Source organism: Phalacrocorax carbo, chromosome 11 (genome assembly GCF_963921805.1).
Source record: "Phalacrocorax carbo chromosome 11, bPhaCar2.1, whole genome shotgun sequence".
Classification (NCBI taxonomy): Eukaryota; Metazoa; Chordata; class Aves; order Suliformes; family Phalacrocoracidae; genus Phalacrocorax; species Phalacrocorax carbo.
In genome coordinates, this window is record NC_087523.1 from 1987157 (window position 1) to 2006315 (window position 19159).

Genomic DNA, 19159 nt, shown 5'->3' on the forward strand with positions numbered 1-19159 from the left:
GTCCTGACTGCGTTCAAAACCTCTCGGCTGTTGTTAGTTTTCCTCGCCAGCTCCCTGGCTCCATGAGTTTCCCATCTCCCCTGAAGCCTTCGCAATTTCACAGCGGAAAAGCGTTTCCCTGTGGCTCCGCTCCAAGGAAGAGCCTCGTGAAACTCCCCGGATTCCTCCTCCCCGAAACGCTGACAAGTATGATGCATTTGGTACAGACTCCCTGAGTGATTCCAGCTAAATGTGGTCCGTCATCTTTAGAGCCGGTGTCGCTCTGATGCTCAGATGGCTCAGGCAGGATCCAAGTCCTTTTGCACCAATTCCTTGAAATCTATTCCAGTGTCTCCGTAAGTCGGTTGTATAAGTAGCAAGTTTCCACTGTATGCGAGCGGTGTAAATGAAGTGCTGCAGGCAGATGTTCGGTGGAATTAGCCTAGTCCGTTAAGCTGCCTGAGTGCTGCCTTCCTATTGCCAGATGTGCAGAGATTCGCTGCATGGAGACAGAGAGATGCTGAAAGTCGGTGGACCAACGAGGGCTTTTCTCATCATCCTTGTGCTCAGGTGAAAACATGTCGTACTTGCAGTCCTTTCCCAGATTCCCTTTACGTTCCCTGAGTGCACCAGGGCTGAGCCGCCCCAGAAACGTAGCACATATATATGTCTGTTTGCAAATGAGGGGGTTTCGCCCCGGAGGGTGATGGAGATGGGGAACTTGCCAGAGCGACAGGTCGTTTTCCTAGTGACGCTACCAAGGTGGGCTATGTTGGCAAGCGGTTACTTCACTTTTGGCCATCTCAGTTTTATCAGGTAGAGCGGTATTTAACAAGTGTAAGCTCTCAGGGTAGGGACTGACCTTGTAACAACCGTAAAATCAATAAATAAACGGAATAGCTTTGTGTAGCTTGTGCTGTTTGTTTTAGACCTAAGAGAAGGAACCTTACTTTTTAGAGAAGGGCAACGAATCATTTAAAAAAATAAATAAAATCATGTCACGGTACGGGTAACACTGTTTTTTTCATGGGTTTTGTGAAGGGAAAGTTGATCAAATCTTTGATCTCCAAAGAGCCTCCAGAAGATAAAAGTGGATGAACTATAAATTCCCAGAAGGAAGGAGATGTGCTTTCCACTTGAGGCCTCACTAATATTTGTCTGGAATTAATTTTATGAACTTTCATGTCCTTTCACGCATGCAGTGAAAGACCGAAGTGATCCAAGCGTGGAAGCCGTGGTTGGAGGGAGGCTGCTCAGTCCCCCTTCCATGGCTGTTTGAGTCCTGCTCATCTTGGCACCGACAACGGGACGGCTTCGGCGGCAGATAAGTGGCAAAGATAACGCGGTTCCTTTCCTAAAATTTCTTTTAGGAAAATTTGCTTTCCAGTCTTTTGCTGTGAAAAAGGCGTTTCTGGTCAGAGCTGGTCCCACGGGGCGGGAGGAGGGTGACGGCCGTGGCTGCGCCCAGAGCACGGAGCGACAGGGATGGGACGTGGGAGGCCACGAGCAGCGAAGCTGCTTCGGTGCCTCTTTGTTGCCTGATGAAAAACCCCAAGAAAAACGGTGTGCAATAGTGGAAAGCTATCGGCTGGATCCCGGCGCTTCCAAACAAGCCTCCAGTGTTTTAAGGGCTCCTTTAAGGACTCCGGCTTCAGCCCTCCTACCCGCTTGTCACGTTTTATGATCGTGTTTGGTTAATTTTTGTTTGTGTCCCTCCACGCACGGTGCCCTGGGACCAATTAAACAAGCCGAGGTCGTGTCCTGGGGCGAGGTGCCCGCGCGGCTCCGCTCTCCGCTCGCTGGCCGGCCGGCCTGGCGCTGGCGCGGGTGCCCCCGCCGCGGGCGGGCGAGGGTACCGGGGGGCTGACGCCCGTCCCGGTCCTGCGGAGCACAGATCATCTTCCAAGCCAGCTTCCTGCCCGTGCCACCAAAACCAACGTTTGCACAGCTTTCAGAATTGCTGCTGTTTTTTTCTGCTGCTCCAGGACCAGGATTATCCCCTTTACAGCTCCGTTTTACGGTGTTTTTCTGTTCTGTGTTACCGACTCCACCTGTCAGTTTGCTTTAGTTCGCTAAAACTTGACCCTCTCTTTTATTTTTCTCTTTTTCCCCTCCTTCCTTTTTCTCTTGGTGTATTTATGCTGCTGTGGAACTGCTGTTGCTCCCAGATTAACAAATCATTCCGGAGCTGGTAATTAGCAACAGTTGTGCTAAAAGGAACCATCAAGAATGTTAAATTAGTCCACTTTTAAATAAACTGTGTATGAAATGTTAGATCTCTATTCCCAGAGCACCAGTAAAAATGCTGCTGGCTCTTTGCTAGCAAAGCCAAAATATGGGAGTAGCATGGTTGTAACTACAGAGACAATTCCGTGCTCTTGAGGTTATAAATAATGACAGAGCATTTACAAAGCAGATGTCAATAGGACTCTTTAAAAAACATTGGGTTTTTTTTTTAAAAAAAAAGAAAACTAGTTTCTTTTTCTCCTACTTTCATCTCTGTTCCCAGTTAGATCCCTGCCGTGCTGCTTTCCTGGTTTGTTTGGTTTTTGCTTTTTGGTTTGGGTTTGGTTTTTCTTTTTTTTTCCCCCTTCCTAGATTTTTTCATATTGAGCTTGGTGAGAAACATCAGCGATTGTTAGCCATTCTTTGATTTGGAGCATGGCAGCTGGGAAGAGGCTGAGCAGATGGCTGTCCTTAAGCTGACAACAATTTGGTTCCTACTACTTTGGCAGTCCTTACTGCCGAGGAAAGTCCTTGATGGGAACTCGTGGGTTTCAGCGCTGCAAATGGCTTTTGTTGAAATGAAAATTAAATTCTGGGAGAGCAGAAGCTCGTCTCGAGCCCTGCTTCTACCTGGAGCTTTGGAAGTGATGTGCCAGCTACGTGGGTTCGTTGTTTCACCTTCTTGGTATTTGTTGGTGGTTTTAGGATGGTTTAGCAGGCAGCTGATGCCAGAGCCTGGCTGGGGGTGCCTGGCCCCCTCCGTCCCCCCCGGCAGCCCCTGGTCCCACAGGTGCCGCGTCTCGGCCGTCCCCGCTCCCGACCTGGCGGCATTGGCGATGCAATAGGGCTTTTATTTTATTTTTTTTACATCCTGGTCACAATAGCGACCCTTCCTGCCGGCTTCCTCTCCTTTGGAAAGGGCAGGTTCGTCCCTCTGCCTCCAGAACAATCGGTGCCTTTGTGTCGGCCCCGTGCAATTCCCCAAAGCCCAGGCATTCCCAGAAACGCAGATGTATGAAGGGCGATAGAGCCTTATTGTGCTCTGAAACCATGGTGATGAGCACTCAGTAAATACAGAACATTTCCTGGATACTGGAGCGCAGGGGACGGTCCCAAAAGAAAGGCTCACCACAAAATGCTTGCACTTACTGATTTTCCCCAGAGTTTCTCTGTGATTTCCCTCAAAATGGGAGAAGGGAGGAATTAAGATGGCGTTTGAATCTTCGTGGAAGATCTCCATCCTCTCCGGCGACGTGGCTGTCCGTACTTGTTACTGCTACAGTCAAATTAAGACCACAGCTCATTTACAGCTCCTTACCTATGTGCTATACCTATGGTTATTATAATAAGGCAGGCTATTTGTATAAGGTCTTATACCCCAGGCACTTTTCTGCCTTGAAGATACATTGATAAAAATATAGGAAACTAAGTTAAAACATAGGTAACTACCTGTTTCAGACCAGAGTCTTGTGTCTGTGCTCATTTCTAACTAGCATTTCCACTGAGACAGATCCAAAGAAGTTTAACAGCTGTCTGAAAGCCCAGAAAGATGTTTAGGTCCTGGATTCAGCTCTGTAACAGCAGCAGTAGATTAATCCCATGTCATTTCTGGAAACAAGTGAAAGCAAAAGTGGAGATGATACTACAGGGGATCTTCGTGCTCGAGGTATAACGTCTAAGAGAATACATTTTTAGACAGATGAAACGTTTTCAGCATATCCTTGGTTCAAATGACTCTGAATTCATTTTTTTTAATACTGAAATTACTTGGAGGTAAAATTCACTGCAGAGTCCGTTAACGATCTTCGCTGAAGCCTGTCTTGGGAAACCACAGGCAGTTGTTCATCACCCAGCAGCATGATGGATACCCAAGCAAGACATAATTTGCGGGAAGCTCCATGTAGCACCGAGCGTGCTGGGAAGGCAGAGGTGTTAACGTCTAGGCTTGAGCCAAATAGCTATTTCAGGTTAAAGCTTTTTGGAGTCACTTTCTGTCCCTAGAAAGTGTGCGGTGCTGGAAGCCTGAGGGGTGACGTTCATTCCTGCAGGATGCGTTGAGGGGGGTATGTTCAGGAGGGTGCGCTGCACCAGCCAGCAAGAAGGAACCAGGGTCTGAAAACTGGTGGAGTCCAGAATTCTTCACTGAACGCTGGTATGTTCCTGTCCCAGTTGGATGTTAAATATTCAAAGCAATTAACTTGCGGGGAGAGGTGCAAGCCTAACTGTGTTGTGGCCGTGATGAGGAATTGTTTCAGGTCACAGGGTTCACTTGTGTGATGGTCGACATGCCCCAATCCGTAGGCAACCTCCACTTGCCTCCTGTTTTCTTCACCATCTGTGATCCGGGTTGTTCCGAAAGAAACCCTGCTTCATTATTCTTGATATTTATAAAGCCCTGATTAGGTGCTGTTGATTCGTTCCATCAGCAGAGCTGCTTTCCTGTGTGTGTGTGTCCTTCCCTGGTACCTCCCGCCTGGTCTGGATAAGGTGGTGGGACGGCTACTGAAGGTTTGGAGATGCAGGGGATATTCAGAAGGCTTGAGAAGGAGTTCTCCCGTCAGAATCTCACCTCGGTTGCATTTCCAGATACTTGAGCTGATTCCACTTTTGGGTGGGTTTCAGAGGTGTCCTGATAGATTCTTAGTGCTTAGCCTACAGTGTGTCCTTCAGCAGGCTTTGCTGAAACTTGAACTAAACTTTTAAGCTTTTTTTTTTTGCTTTTTTTTTTTACAACTGCACGTTAAGCAGGGACTAACATTATTAGAAGTGACTGGTGATTCTGTATGAATTCCACTTCTGAAAGCCAGGGCTTTTCATAACGCCTCGGGTCAAATAGTGAAGTTCAGGAATCTCAGATAGTTTCTTCTGTTACAAAACGTGGCCAGGACTAATGAGAGGAGAACAGATGTTCCAGCTGGGCAGGAATGCAATTGCATCTGAACTATGTGTGCATCTGAACTATGGATGCCGTGCACCAAACATTGTAAATGCTGAACTCAACTAGTAGCTGGTGATTTCTTTCCCACAGTATGAGAGGCTCTATTGTCTGTTGTACTGAAGTATTTGCAGCTGAGCTTTGATTTCTGTGAATAAACTGGCTCTCTGGCCACATCCACAGAGTATTTTGCAGGCAGACACAAGTTTGCTTGGCACATGCTCCAGGCCCATCTGGTTGCCGACCAGCTCTAGCACAAAAGCCGAGGAGCTGGTGCTGAGCTGGATCACGTACACCTTTCCGAATGGCCAGGTATGGCAGTCCAAGCTCAGGGTCCTGCTGCAGCGACTACGAGTATCTGCCTTCTGCAGATCTTGGGCTGAATAAGCTGATTTTTCTGCCTGTGGGGACCGGGGTGGGACTGAATAGCCAAACCCAGAGCTGCTGTGCTGGTGGTGGGAATTGTGAAGTTGTCTTCAGTTGTGGCCTGTCTGGGCACTCATTAAAAATCCGCTCGGTTATAGTAGACCAGATATATTAGTCGTAAGAAAAGTACTGTTGCACAAAGCTAAAGAACACCACCACTGGGAAACTCTTTGGGGAAAAAGTTGTGAATGAGGCATGGCCGTTGCATGTTTTCATTAGGGCTTTGTTGGCCATGATGTATAGCAACATTGTTGGATTCGTAACTGATCTCGTTAATACGAGCAGGATTTGGTGAAGTCCGTTAATCTGTCTGAAATGCTGTGAATGGATAAACTCAAGAGTTGGCTGAGCCAGGCAGCACTTCGCTGTGTCATAACCGCTGCAGGGGCTTGACTTGGGCTTCCCAAAGAGTGGTGGGGTCTCTCTTGGGTTTCCTGCAGACCCCCTTTCAGATCCAAACAAGTATAAATAACGTGTATGTGCACACAGATATATCTTTGGCTATAGATCCCGTGCCGTTCCGTGTAATTAAACCCTCAGTTTACAGACAGCTGTTCAACGCTACAGAGGTTTTTCGATCCAGTTAGACAGAATTATGTAGGGGAGGAAGAAAAACATGTGAAGTTCTGCAGGGATGAGACAGTCGGAGAGATTTCCTCCCACCTGCCCTCGAGTCCTTATGGATAGCTGTGGTGGGGAAGAGTGCATTTAAAACATCCAGCAAACAATTTAAGAGAGCCTTTCGTACGCCTGGTTAAAACCTTGCTGCAGCACCACTTGGGAATCATTTCTACTGGAATTCATGACATATGTTAGTTGTTTATCTTAGTGGGATATGACTTAAAATGTCAGAATGTTTTGTGTTAAGCAACAACCGAATAAAACAAACAAAATAAAAACACAGCTGTAATACTACGCTTTAAATTGTTGAATTCAAATATGTGGTATTGATAAAGTAAGCAATAGGGTGCAGTGGCGTATAGAAAATAAGCCTTGTGAGTCCAGCCAACAAGCCAAAAAAAGCCTTGAGATACTTGAATTAGAAATAGTAATGTTGTTTGTCAGCTCTGCTGTAAAGATCCAGCATTTGGAATCCAACCTAAATGCCCGAAGGAAAACAAAAGGCACATCATATTCTTCTTCCATAGCCAGTGAGAGTGTGGAAAATGAAATATGATGGCCACAGGTTCTGGTGTGAACCCCAGGAACTTGGCTGGGACTGATTATGTGGGAGCGGAGTTAAGAAGGGTGGAGATTTATGTTAGATTGGGTTTTTTGTGTTTTTGAGAAGGCAGTGCAGTATTATTTTGCCAGCAACAGTGGCTCTGTAGTTAATTGGGAGCAGGATTTTGTCTTTGTTCGTGAACACATTTGCTCTGTGGTGTGCTTGCACCTACTCAGTGGAGACTGGGTATTTTGTTTTAAACGCCTTCACGGGATCAGTAGGCTGTCCTGGTACCTTGCCACCGATCCCAAGGTGGATCTGGATGGGACTGAGGAAATAAATCAGCTGGTCGTTCTTTGTCATAGAGTGGTGGAAATTCCCGTTGCGGTAGGGATACCTTTGCTGTCCTTGAGGAAGCGGCGAGTCGGGATTTTCAGCAGAGCTCTGGCTGTTGGAGAAGCAGAGCTGAGGTCTTGCAGTCACGTAGGGTGGAGGGGACCCCAGGAGGTGACCGGATCCAGCCCTCTCCCCCAAAGCAGGGCCAACACCATGGCAGAGGTGACAGACTCCTGAAGGACAGTTGCTGTGCCAGCCTTGTTCTTCCCTGACCCCAAGCCTATGTTGCTCCTCATGCAAGAAAGCCCTTAGGAGGTACGCGGGGCTGGTGGTCTCTACGTGCTCCAGCACAGGTCCCTTCAAACAGCGTCTGATGACCTATGAGTCACGCTGTCCTTTTTAAGGTGGAAAAAACTGGTAAATGCGTGAGAGGAATTAGATTCAGCCTGCTCCTTCCCCCTCTCCAGCTGGGGCAGAGCGTGGTTGCTCAGCAAGGTACCTTCACCTGGACCAGTGAAACACATTGTTGACTGATGGTCTCTTAGGTCTGCCTCTTTTGCTCGCACTTTCGTTCTGATCATCTTGAACTGCAGTAACTAAAGACTGTTTTTTTCCCATTTAATGTGATTAAAGATCGGTACAAAGCACATGGCAACCTGCTGTTGGCCACAATCTCTGCATTTTTGCGTTTAAGTGTCCTCTCATTCCTTATGAGCTTGACCAAGTTATTCCCTGAAGAGTCCTGGTTTTTAATTGTCAAACCAGACAAAAATCTCTCTGAGTTTGGCAGGAGAAAAAAAACTTTAGCAGCAACAGATAAAAACCTGTTACATGATAAGAACTTGCATAGTCTGAAGCTGTCTGAGGAAGAGAGTGTGGTGCTCTGGCATCTCACGTCACTCCAGGGGTCTCGAGAGATGGGGCAGGGATGAGCTGTGACTTCTCTCTGTTTTCAGACCGATGGGCTTGAACTGGGGTCTGGTGTATGGGATCAGAGGAATAGGGAGGGAGCGGGCTACTGATCCATGGAGCTCCTGGAGCAGCATCGGATCATCTGGATGACACATGGATGTAGGCTTGTCCTTTGACGGATTGCTCAGAGGAGAAGAGCAGTGAGGCAGCAGAAAGCCACTCTCATACCTAACTCACCACAAGAGAAATAATTCTCAGCCTTTGGTGTTGATGCACAAGCTCTTCTCAGACCCTCTGGCCAAACAGCACAGCGTCCCAGAAGTGTCGGGGGAGACCTCAGTGTGGGACACGTCCCCTGGAGACGGATGGAGACATGTGAAAAGTCCTTAAAGAAGAAGAAGAATAGCCTCAAAAAGTGGATGTAGCCGAGGGAGTGCCTCAGAAGAGCACAAGATGAGCTGCGAACTCTTCTTGATCTCTCAGGCTGGAGGAGACTGGCTCTGAGCATTAGGCAGCTTGGTTCAGCACAGGAGTGGGGTATCAGAAGTGTCAGCTATAAGTTGGCTCTGAGCTGCCTATAACTCCAGAATACGGCAGGGCTACCACTAAGCTGAGACTCCTGGAATTTAGGGCTTGTGTTTCTGCTGTGCACAGAGTTTAAGCGCAGTGAAGGTAGAGCAGCGGGCTGGGACTGACAAGGAGGGAACGCTGTTTTATGGGATGCCGTCATGGAGCGTCTCAATTTAAGATATAACCAGAAAAAGATGATTAAGGGTGACTCTGTTCACACATGAATTTTGAAGAGTTTAAACTAAAATGGAAGCAAAAGAAGAGAGAGGAGCAACAGTAGTTGTTGAGGAAAAACTGAATGGCCTTGGGCTCTGCCTTGCATACGAATACATCAAGCAGCACTGTTTGATCCTTCCCCCACTTTGTACAACGAGCTCCCCGTTCTGTTAGGAAACATATTCGCTATATTCTGATTTACTGAAATTAATACTAGCCTTGTAGCAGGGACATTGCATCCCTGACTTGGATTCAGCCATTCTGCCTGTAATTGCGGGCAGCCTCTTTCCTCCACGCTTAACCCCAAAAAAACCACTCTGGCAAGGCATGCCAGAAGCTTCAAGTAGCGCGCGATGTGTTTTACTTCTGAAATATTTTCCTAGATCTATAATTTGGCATATTTTCTAAATATTCTGGAGTAATAATACCAAAACTGCTCTTCAAGTTCTGTTGCCTTTCTCTCTGGAATGGGTGAAACAATTTCTTTTTCAAGGAAGGGAAAAAATTCCTCTTGTTTCAGTATTTGTATTGCTGACTGATATTTCAGTAGGGTCCAAGAAGCTTTCATCTGGATAGACCAAATTTCCTGAAAATGTTGAAAACATATTGGTTCCAAACCTCCCCCTAAACCACATGTTCTAGATTAAGCATGTGTTTGGGAGCTAACATCCTTCTTTCCCCAACTCCACCATAGTCTGGCATTAATAACGCCACACTTAAAAATATTTGAAAAGCCTTACATATCTCCTACCCACGTGAATGAAGTCAATATCATTACACCAGTTCTGTAAATGAAACAACTGAGTTTTGGAGGTTTGGCTAAAGTGGCGTTTTTTTATTATTCATTGAGACAACTTATATCAGAGAAGGTAGGAGATTCTTCATCACTTGAAATGTCAAGTAACACCTGAGGTTTTCTTTCTGCCCACCCCATTCCCCCTCAGGCCTTTAGTATGGGTCAAATATAGGTAGAGGGATCGATGGACGGCTGAACAGGTGGGACTTCTTTAACACTTGATCACCCTAATGGTTCCTTCTGGTCTCGATGTCTGTAAAAGTTGACACGACTGGTTAATTCCCAGGCATGGATCAGGACCAGTAACATTTTAATATCTGCGTTGCCCCTCTTTTTTAGGAAGCCCCAAGTGGCAGAGAACTTCCTTCCTGGAGAGGTGGGAGCTTTCACAACTGGAGGGCACTTGGTGGCCAGAGCTTTCGATGAGAGATGGTGACAACCTGCCTTGTTGGGGCGAATGGTAACCTTGGGGTTAGCAGGACTTGAGGCCCGCGACACTCATCCGCTGCACCACAGAGCCTGGTTGTCGTGCTCGGCTTCTGTTTCTCCTCTTCCCTTTGTGCATTGTGTTTATTGAGAGTCCCGGATCCTTGAAGAAAAAAAAAATCCCTGCCTGCAAGTGGAGAATAACTTCGTTTTGGCCAGCACCCTTGCATGTTTCAATAACTCCATCAAAAATTGTATCCTGACTAATGTCCAGGAACTCATTTCAAATTCTGTCAGCCATCTATTCTCCAGAAGTTACTGGTGGATTTGGGCAGTATTCAGAGCTTTGTCTGAGATTTAGCAAGTGGTCTCTTTGTTAAACCAGATGGTTAGCAGGGTTTGGAAAAATACTTTACCCAAATTTCCATAGCTGTTGAGAACAGTGATCATTGAATCTAGTATTCTCCTTCCAACTACACCCAGAAGCTCATACTTCAAAGAAAAAGATGCAATTTTATTATTTTTTTTTTTTTAGTGGACAAAGACAATATAGTTTTGAAAATGTGCTGATTAGATAAGTCACATGGAGCTCCCTGCTTCTGTTTTTGTCTTCAAAATTAGATGTTTGTGTTGAAAGTAGCTGTAGACTTAACGATTTCAGGTCGCCTTATGCTTATTTTGTGAATGAGTGAGAAGTGAAGTGGAGTTTCTGGAGGACACTAACATCCCATTAATCATGGAGATTTTATCTCTGGTTCTGCTTCTAACCTGGGATGAAGATAACTTCTCAGTACCTCCGTCTGAGAGATGAGAAGAGGCAGAGAGGTGATCGTAATGTGGAGATGGCTCAGTTGTGTTATCTGGTCTTAGATAACACAAGCTGTGCTTAGGTAAGAAGATTGATGATATACCCTAGTAATTTAGTGCTAGGAAAATCGAGAAGGGATGCCTTAATAATCCCAGGAGCAAGCAGTGAATGCTGAAAATGGGTTGCACAGCCTATAGCGGGCACGGCGGTTGCTGCAGTGTACCTCGCCGAAAATGATTGAACACCTTGAAGGCATCAGTAGATGTCTTTGTTCTGGACCGAATGTGGGTGCTGCTAGAGTATGGTAGTGATGCTCATTGGCTTTGTTCTGCTCTTGGCAACTGAGAATTTGAGAAAGTTCCGCAGCCTTCCGAGGTACTCGTCCTTTGTTCAACTGATTTCTGTAATGGTCACCCTTTTATAACTTTTATATAAAATAAGTGTAGTTGCAAAAATCTGTTCCTGTCAATAAAACTAGTTTGAATTGTTTTGCAGGAATTTAAACTATTTCTTGTTAATCCACACACATAACTAATAAGTGAACAGTGGGGTTTTTTAATATACTATTTATATCAGCATATGTGCTAAAGAAGTTTTTTATATTTTTGTATTTATAGTAAATCATAGCAGTGTGTAGCACGCAGAAAGAAAAATCGGGGTGGGGGTTGGGAAGTAAACTCTGATAATCTCTATAAGAGAAAACATGTCGTATGTAATATCCTCGAGTTGCATCACCATCTGTTTGGTTTTTTTTCTGAAGCCCCTGGAAATGATCCAGCAGATGCTAGGGCCGCAGGAGCTGGGGGTTAGAACCTGCTCCCTGAAGCATGGTTAGATGTCTTCTGCTGCTTGCTGGGCCACAGCTGCATTTTTACACGAGAAAAACTCATCTATTGCCAATATTTTCTTTAGCTTAGGTGGCAAGTTTGCATCTGAAGTGACTCAGAGTGCTTCTGCTAGAAGTGACTTGGCATTGCTTGGAGCCTTCCCCTTCAGATGCCCAGCTGGGTGGCTCTGCAGGCAGCAGGCTCCCAGGGAGGCTGTTTGTGATCACACAGAGCCGTATTTCCCTGCTTGTCCCTTTCCCTTGAAGTTTACCGCTCTTACTGGCTTTATATTCCCTCCTTTTCTGTTATCATTCCCTTTTATTTTCCCCAACAGATGTGGAAAGTAAGGTTTTGGAGAAGTCTAGGTCTCAAGTGCTGCTCAAAGCCAGGGTCTTCAAGAGCCCAGCGTGCAGCTTTGCTGCTCTTAACGCCTTGGCTGGGGACATGCCGTCCTGTCTTGAAGAACTCAGCTGGCAGGTGATAGAGCTGGCCTGAGTTATTACAGCAGGAGTCGGTGGGCTTTTCCTGCAGGAAATCCAATGAAAGAGATTATAAATTTTAGAAGTGGATCAGGTAGCTAGCTTAAACGTTTGAAGTCAGGCTAGCACATAGCTTAGCGGCTATGGCTTTAGTAGTTAGACAAAAACTAACCTCACCACTTTCCAAAGGGACTGGTGAACTTTGAGAGACTTTTAAGCAGTGACCCGTGACACCGGAGGGCTCGCTCTGAGCCAGAAGACCCCCTCCAAAACTGTGCTTCTCCTTCTGGAGGTTAGGGGGAGCCTTCGTATGCCCAGCGTAATGGTCCTGGGGAGCAATTCACACACGTGAGGACGTGCCAGTGCTGTCCTTTAGGCCCTAGCAGGTCTTCCCCCTCCACGCCCAGCACCATAGCCTTTCCCAGCGGCGCCCTCATCCTCTCCCCGGTGTTGATGGCCAACCGGGCGAGCTCTGCTTGACCGCTTCTCGACCTTCCCAGGAGCCCGTCTGTGAAGTTGTCCTCATTTAAATTCATCCCTCTGTATGTAGATGGTCAGCATTGGTTGCATTACTCCCAGGTTTTTCACCCCCACCTACCGGTGTATCGCCCCATGTCTTGCAGAGGTATTTCCACTGGTCTGTTTGCAGATTGCGTTTCTGCCTTTCCCGGCTGTGTGACAGCAACGCAGCACGTGCAGACGTTGTCCGCCGCAGCTCCATCCGAGCAGCTCCACCATCCAGCCAAACAGTTTATTATTCCCTCTGTATATATAATTCATAGGACTATGCATTATGTATGACTGAATCTCATTCTATGCTTATTATCCTTCAAAGCCATCCAGCCTGTCCTCCCTGATATCCTGGTCCTCTTCTGTATTAACGGTTCTTGTCGACTTCCCTTCCTCTGCAAAGCAAAGCTAAAATGAAGGGTTGAATAGAGCTGACAGCTCCTTCAAGGACAGATTAGAGCATAAGCATAAATTTAATTTGAGATGAAAGACAGGAAATGTAGAAGGGGGTGGTCTTCCCTAGGTCTGGGGTCTGGTTTGACCACAAACACGAGCAGACAGTGTGCAGAAAGGTGGTGGGAGATAGGTGGGATTGGTAGGAAGAAGTACAAAAATTGAGCGCAAGCACGTACGGAAAAAAAAAATAGCTATGTGTGGGTAGCTGTCGCGTTTAATACGAGCAGTCCAGGCCACGAGCTTGATCTCTAGCAAGTTCGTAACAGATACTTCAAGGAATTTAGGAGGACCAGAGACGATGTCAGAAAAGTGCAGAAAAGCAAACTCAGGGTTGTTTTTATGAAGAAGGGAGAAGAGGTGCTGGGGACCAGCTGACCGGTTGGGTTGCTCTCAGACCCTCCGGGACTGGAATAAATCCTCAAATGCGCTGTGAAGCTCCTGAAAGCAGAGACGAGAGCAGTAGCATGCAAGGTTGATCAGTGGAGAATTCTTCAAGTCAAACCAATTTCCTTCTACAAGAAGATGGCAGGTCTTGTGGACTCCGGAGCAGCAGTAGGTATCCTGAGACTTGTTTTTTTATAATGCTTTTGATACTGTAGAGGAACACGGTGCATATGCCTGCAGCCTGCATCTCGGAGTGGAAAAGAAAAAGTATCTTCTCAGAGACCTTCCTTGGAATCAAGTCATCCGGTGGCCTCCGTGAACCTACGCTAAAGAAATGTGGGTAGCGTGAAAGGCTGCGAGACCCAGGAGCGGGATGGCGAGGTGGGGTTAACCGTGTAGGAGAAGACTCTAGGGAAGACTTACACTTGCCTAACTTGTAGGTATTTGACCTGCTCCATCAACTAACAGCTAACCAGCGGGTCATACGCATTCAACCGCTGCAGCATTTAGCAGCCTTTATTGCTGAAATATTGGGGTGTGGCCTCAAAAAGCATGTCAGAAAGGATTTCTTTATTTTTTCCCCTCCTCTGCACATATGTGTTGGGGGGACGTATATCAAGTTCGTGAGCCTTGTGCCTCAGCACCTTTCGTACTGAAGGAACTGCAGATCTGTTACTCCGATGGAACGCTGCTTCCCGAACTCACAAGAGGCTTTGTTACCGTTTTAGACTTAAGTTGAGAAGGTGCAATGAGTTTACCATTTTGAGCAAAAAATGAGGAAAATTCTGTCTCCTGGTGCATGGGATGAACCTTACGGCTCCCTGCTACAACCAAATCATCCACCCCCTCCTGTTGGGAGACGAACAGATGCAAACCCCAGAGACTCAGAAGCTCCCAAGGCTAATAATATTGTGTGTTTTTTTTTTCATGTCAGAAGTATTTTTGTGTTTGTCGAAAGATTCACTTGCACAGCCGTAACATCTCTCTCTGCCGTGCCTGGAACAGATGCGTGTGTTGTAATATAGACTGTGAACATTGACATCGCATGTGGTTCTCATTCCTCCCATTCATCTTTGAAGCTAATTGGTTCCATCCATTTCAAATGTGTTTGGCTCGCCGCAGCTATTTGTACTTTCACTCTGGTTATAGCGCTAATGGTGTGATATATATAACATGAAATAAACTCTCGTGACTCTGAGGTCTGAAGAGACACATACGCAGCACTCCCATTTTCTTGCTGCGTTGGGTTGTTTTGTTTTGTTTTTCAAGTGACGTCCCCCAGACAATATTTTTTTTTTTCCTCTTCACTGAAAATGTTATTAACTAGCTGGTGCCTAAGATGCCTAAGCTGGCGGAGGTCGCCGGCGCGATCGTGGCTCCGTCTGCAATGCAGAAAGAGGAGCCTGTTGGTGTTTGCCGAACATTAAAGGTTTGCAGTTCATCTGCTGGTGGAGCACCTGCTGGGTGGCTTCACTGTCGCTCCCTAGCAAGATACCGGGACCGGCATTGTTAGAAACCTATGTCTTATCCTACCTACGTGCTTTAATACTGCGAATATATGGATTAGTGAAAAAAAAAAAGTAAATTAGCAGAAGTAATAAATTAGATAATACCATCATTTTTCATGACCCAACAGCACAACGTAGGCAAATTAATATTCCTGTTGAAAAGGCGTCAGTAAGGCTACTGGGTATTTCTCTTGTCCTCCTCTCACCTTCCCATCTCCCCAGGGGAACGTGGCACTTGGGCACTAACTGGTAATTAGTCTTTCTGTACCGGTGCTGACTCAAAGCAACCTCCTCACCTTCCATGCATTACAAGCGTATCTCAGTTAAAGGTGATTTCAATCTTCAATGTATGTTTAAAGCCAGATTACAGAGGGATTTCACTGGTGAACAGCAAGGGAATATTTGGGGATTTTTGCAGTTCGTTCCCATCCCTGATTCATTTTTGAGCAAGCACTGGAATGTGTTTCACACTTCAGCTTCTACTTAAAAAGTCATGTAGTTTCTCAGCTTTGCCATAAATATTTTCACTTCTTGATAGGGAGGCTTGTATTCCCATTGTTTAAATAAGCCAGTTTGTACTAATTCTTTGCTTTTGTGGTTTTTTTTTAGTATTTTACTATTATTTTTAAGCAATTTGGCTCATGAGTATTTGGATTGCTGCTCTCAGCTGAGAGCTGAGTCATGCTAACTTTCTTCTAACCTGTCCTCATCGGAAAGTAAAACATGTCAGCTTTAAATGTTGAGCTTGGCGATTTCAAGCTAACAGAGAAAATTCATGTATGTCTGCACAGACCACAAATGCTTCCGTTGTCCACTTCAGAAATGATCCGCTGTGTAGGGATCCTATTTTTAAATGGTTTCTGTTGAGCCTCAGGATTTCTGCTGGCCGAAGGTTTGATGTGCCGTACTTTCATCAGGGGATACGTGTGGCAAAACTCCTGAGCGGTGTTCAGCAGAGCTGGACCTAAGCTGGTATCTGAGAGTAAAGCTCTGGCTCAAGGTCGAAGAGCATCTGTCGCCTGAGCTTTGCCGTTGGCCACAAGCAGGTGGTTTAATGCACCTTTGCAGTGAAGGGGGAGATGCCCTCCCGGAGAGCCCACCAAAACTCCCTCTCCTGTGTTACACCAGCCGCAGGTTGCTGGGGTCTGAGAGGGGGTGAAATTGTTATACCTTCACAGCAGCTGCTTGTAGAAAACCGAAAACTCTACCGGCTCATCAGTTGTGTTGCTAATTTTGTTTCAGCTCTGGAGAGGTAACCTCTGGGTCGGTGGGTGCTGGGGACAGTGGGGATTTTCTAAGATGAAATGATCACTGAATTTCACTTTTTTCTTTTCTTTGTAGGTCCAAGTTCAGTTAAAAACAAGAAAAAAGGTAAGTTGGAGTTTTAATTTAATTTTTCTTTCTGTACCTGTGAACCCAGCTATGAATTCTCCTTGGGCAACACAAAGGAGAAACCAACGGCAGGGTGCCTCTCGGGGAAGGGCAGGGATTAACGTGCACGGGTTGCTGTCCTGCGCCCGCGTTGCCATGGCAGGGCTGCATGACCCAGCGGTGGCGGGAGCACAGAGGCACTCGTTAAAGCCTTCCTTAAAAGCTAAAGGAAGTTAATTACATTGTTTAGAAGTAATTCCAGAGATGCTGTAGGTCAATGGCTGAGCTGAGCAGAGTCACGGACCAGCTATCGGGAGCCGCTTGCTCTTTGCCAGGCCCCCTCCACCGAAACAGCTTTAACTGTTCATCCCCTCCTGCCGTGCTTCTTGTTGCGGGTTGGGGTCTCCTTCAGACCCACTGAAGTCGACATAAACACGCTCTGCATCTCGCTTCTGGTCGCGTATTAACCTCAGAATTATTATTTTATGCGTCCTTTCCGAGTGTTGGCCAGCCCGCGGGTATTTTGTCTGACTTTCTTACGTTCCTCAAGCCGTTTGCTGTGGGTAAGTGGGTATTTTTTAAAATGCATATCGATGAGTAGTTGTGACTTGGGTTATTCGGGAGGCAGCCCTGTGTTTCCATGGGGTGTCTGATGCCGTCCTTGTTTGGGTAGGACTCCTGGGTCATACACTTACTTGCTACCAGGAACTTAAGCGAGTCAAAGGATCTGAGCTGCTTTCTAAACTTGTCCGCAAAAATATGCCGCAGTCTTGATTTCAGGGAGCCGCAGTCAGATTACCCGTTTTTGCTCCTTGTAACCAGCAAAAAACACTTCCGCGCACCTTTTAAACTGCGGTGCACGCCGGCAGCGGGTTGCAGGTTACGAGACGCGCGGAAGCTGCCGGCAGCTTGGCGTCCTGCTGCCCCCGCAGCCCGGGGAGCTCGGCTTATCGAGGGGCTCGTGCAGGCGTCGACGCGCAGCACGTGCTGGTGGCCAAGCCTATGCAGCAAAGCACCTTCGGGTGCCACGCCAGCTCTCGGCTTACCGCCTGTGCCACCTGATGTATATTTAATTAACCGAAAAGTTAGCTGTTCAGCACTTTGCTGAGTCCCTCGAGAGACCTTCCTTTGCGTGCCGGTACACGGCCCGGGCCCCAGCCCGCCGTCGGGACCTGCGGCAGCAGGAGCAGCTGAGCTTTGCATGTCTGTGCTACTTTAATAGCGCATCAGGTCGTTTTTAATCCTTGGATGCAAACTCATTTACGGCTAAGAGGCTGAGACAGGCCACAGTTAGAAATTTAGTTTATATTTAGCCTCAAAAGCAGCATAAAATTTTATGTTTGAGAAGTTTGTTCTAACAAAACTCTGAAACCCTAATCCCATGTTAAATCAGCCGAACTAATAACAAATGATGACTGTGGTATTCATAGCAATTCTGGAGTAGCAGAGGGATCTCTTAGAGCTGTATTATGTACAGCTGTAGCGCTGTATAAAAGCGTTTAATTTTATGGTATTGTCACATTTAATTTTTTTTTAGAACTAGAGCATATTGTTTGGCGAATGATGATCAAGGAAAACTTACTGGTTCTGCCTGCTTTGAGTTTTGGGGGCTGCCTACTGCATGTCGGTAAAGACTCGGACGCTGGGACTTGGGTGCTGGAGACCCTCCCTGGAGAGGTGCTGGGGTCCCCTCGGTTAGAAGATGAATCGGGAGCTTTATACTTCATGAATATCTATTTTTTGCCTTGTGACTTCATTAAGCGAGGTTCCATTAATGCAGAAAAGTAGTTGAAATTACTTGAAGGAGTGGGAATGATCAGAAAATAAGTGTCCCTGTGCGGCATCAGAATTATGTGCAATTGTTTTACTGCTAAACTAGCAGCTCATTTAGTAGCAGACCAGATTTCTGAGGCAGATTAGTTAAACCAGCTGTAATGCGTATCCCTCTTGGGAAGGAAGGCAAGGAGCGACAGCGGCAGGGTTCCTGACTTACTGCCTACGATCCTTCATCCGGACGGCCTAGACTGGAGGGGATGTGAATGAGAAGAGTTTAGTAAGTGCTTTAGGGGAAACGGGTAAGGGGTTTGATGCAAGATGATAATTCCCATTAGCCGGAGGAGGAGGAGAATTGCCGGATTAGAGGAAAGCCGGCTTGTTGCCAGCTCAGATTTGAAGACGCGGCTGTTAATCGGGGCAGAAATACTGCTGCGAACAATTTGTCCCCTTAAGCTTTGCCCTGTTTTTGTAGGACACCTGCTTTACTTTAACCACCCGTGCTAACTTTAACTTCATTTTCTGCACGCTGACGCTGAACCGCGCAGTCGCCCCACGCTGATTTTCTTGTGCCCTTGTTCGTGGCTAGGGACCATCTAGAGGTTTCCACTTCTGTGTAACTACAGTCGTTTTTCCTCATAGTTTTGTTCCATGACAAAGATGGATATTTAGTAGAGAAACAAGCAGGTAAATGTACTCAGAAACCATTATTTTGTATCCTAACTGCTGCTGTCATCTAAAAGAAGTGTTTAATTCCGTCCTACAGCGGACTTTGTTTCAGCAACTGAAGCGGTTTTGCCAAGTTAATAAAGCTCTCTGGCTTAAAAGCCTTTACAAAGTTGCATTTTAAAAACTACTTCAAAAGAACCTAATTTCTGTCAGGGATCTGGAAAATGAGGAGAGCACAGGTCAGCTTTCCCCGCAGGCCTTGTTTCAGTCCACTGTGTATACGCCTGAGAAGAGTCTTTACGTACACGGTTGTGCTGTGTCTCTTCCTGCGACCGCGTGATGAGATGTGTTTGAGGATCGCGGCAGTTCTTCAGTGCTTCCATCCTC

At 46.5% G+C, this 19159-nt stretch overlaps 1 protein-coding gene across 5 annotated transcripts in view; it reads left to right on the plus strand.

Annotated features, from left to right (window-relative positions):
* Positions 1-19159, plus strand: part of EDA (ectodysplasin A) — an 83552-nt gene that overhangs the window by 55245 nt on the left and 9148 nt on the right. For all 5 annotated transcript variants that reach the window (XM_064462797.1, XM_064462801.1, XM_064462799.1 and 2 more), the window contains exon 3: positions 16301-16330. In XM_064462797.1, coding sequence (XP_064318867.1) covers positions 16301-16330 — 30 coding nt within the window. The remainder of the gene's footprint in view (positions 1-16300; positions 16331-19159) is intronic.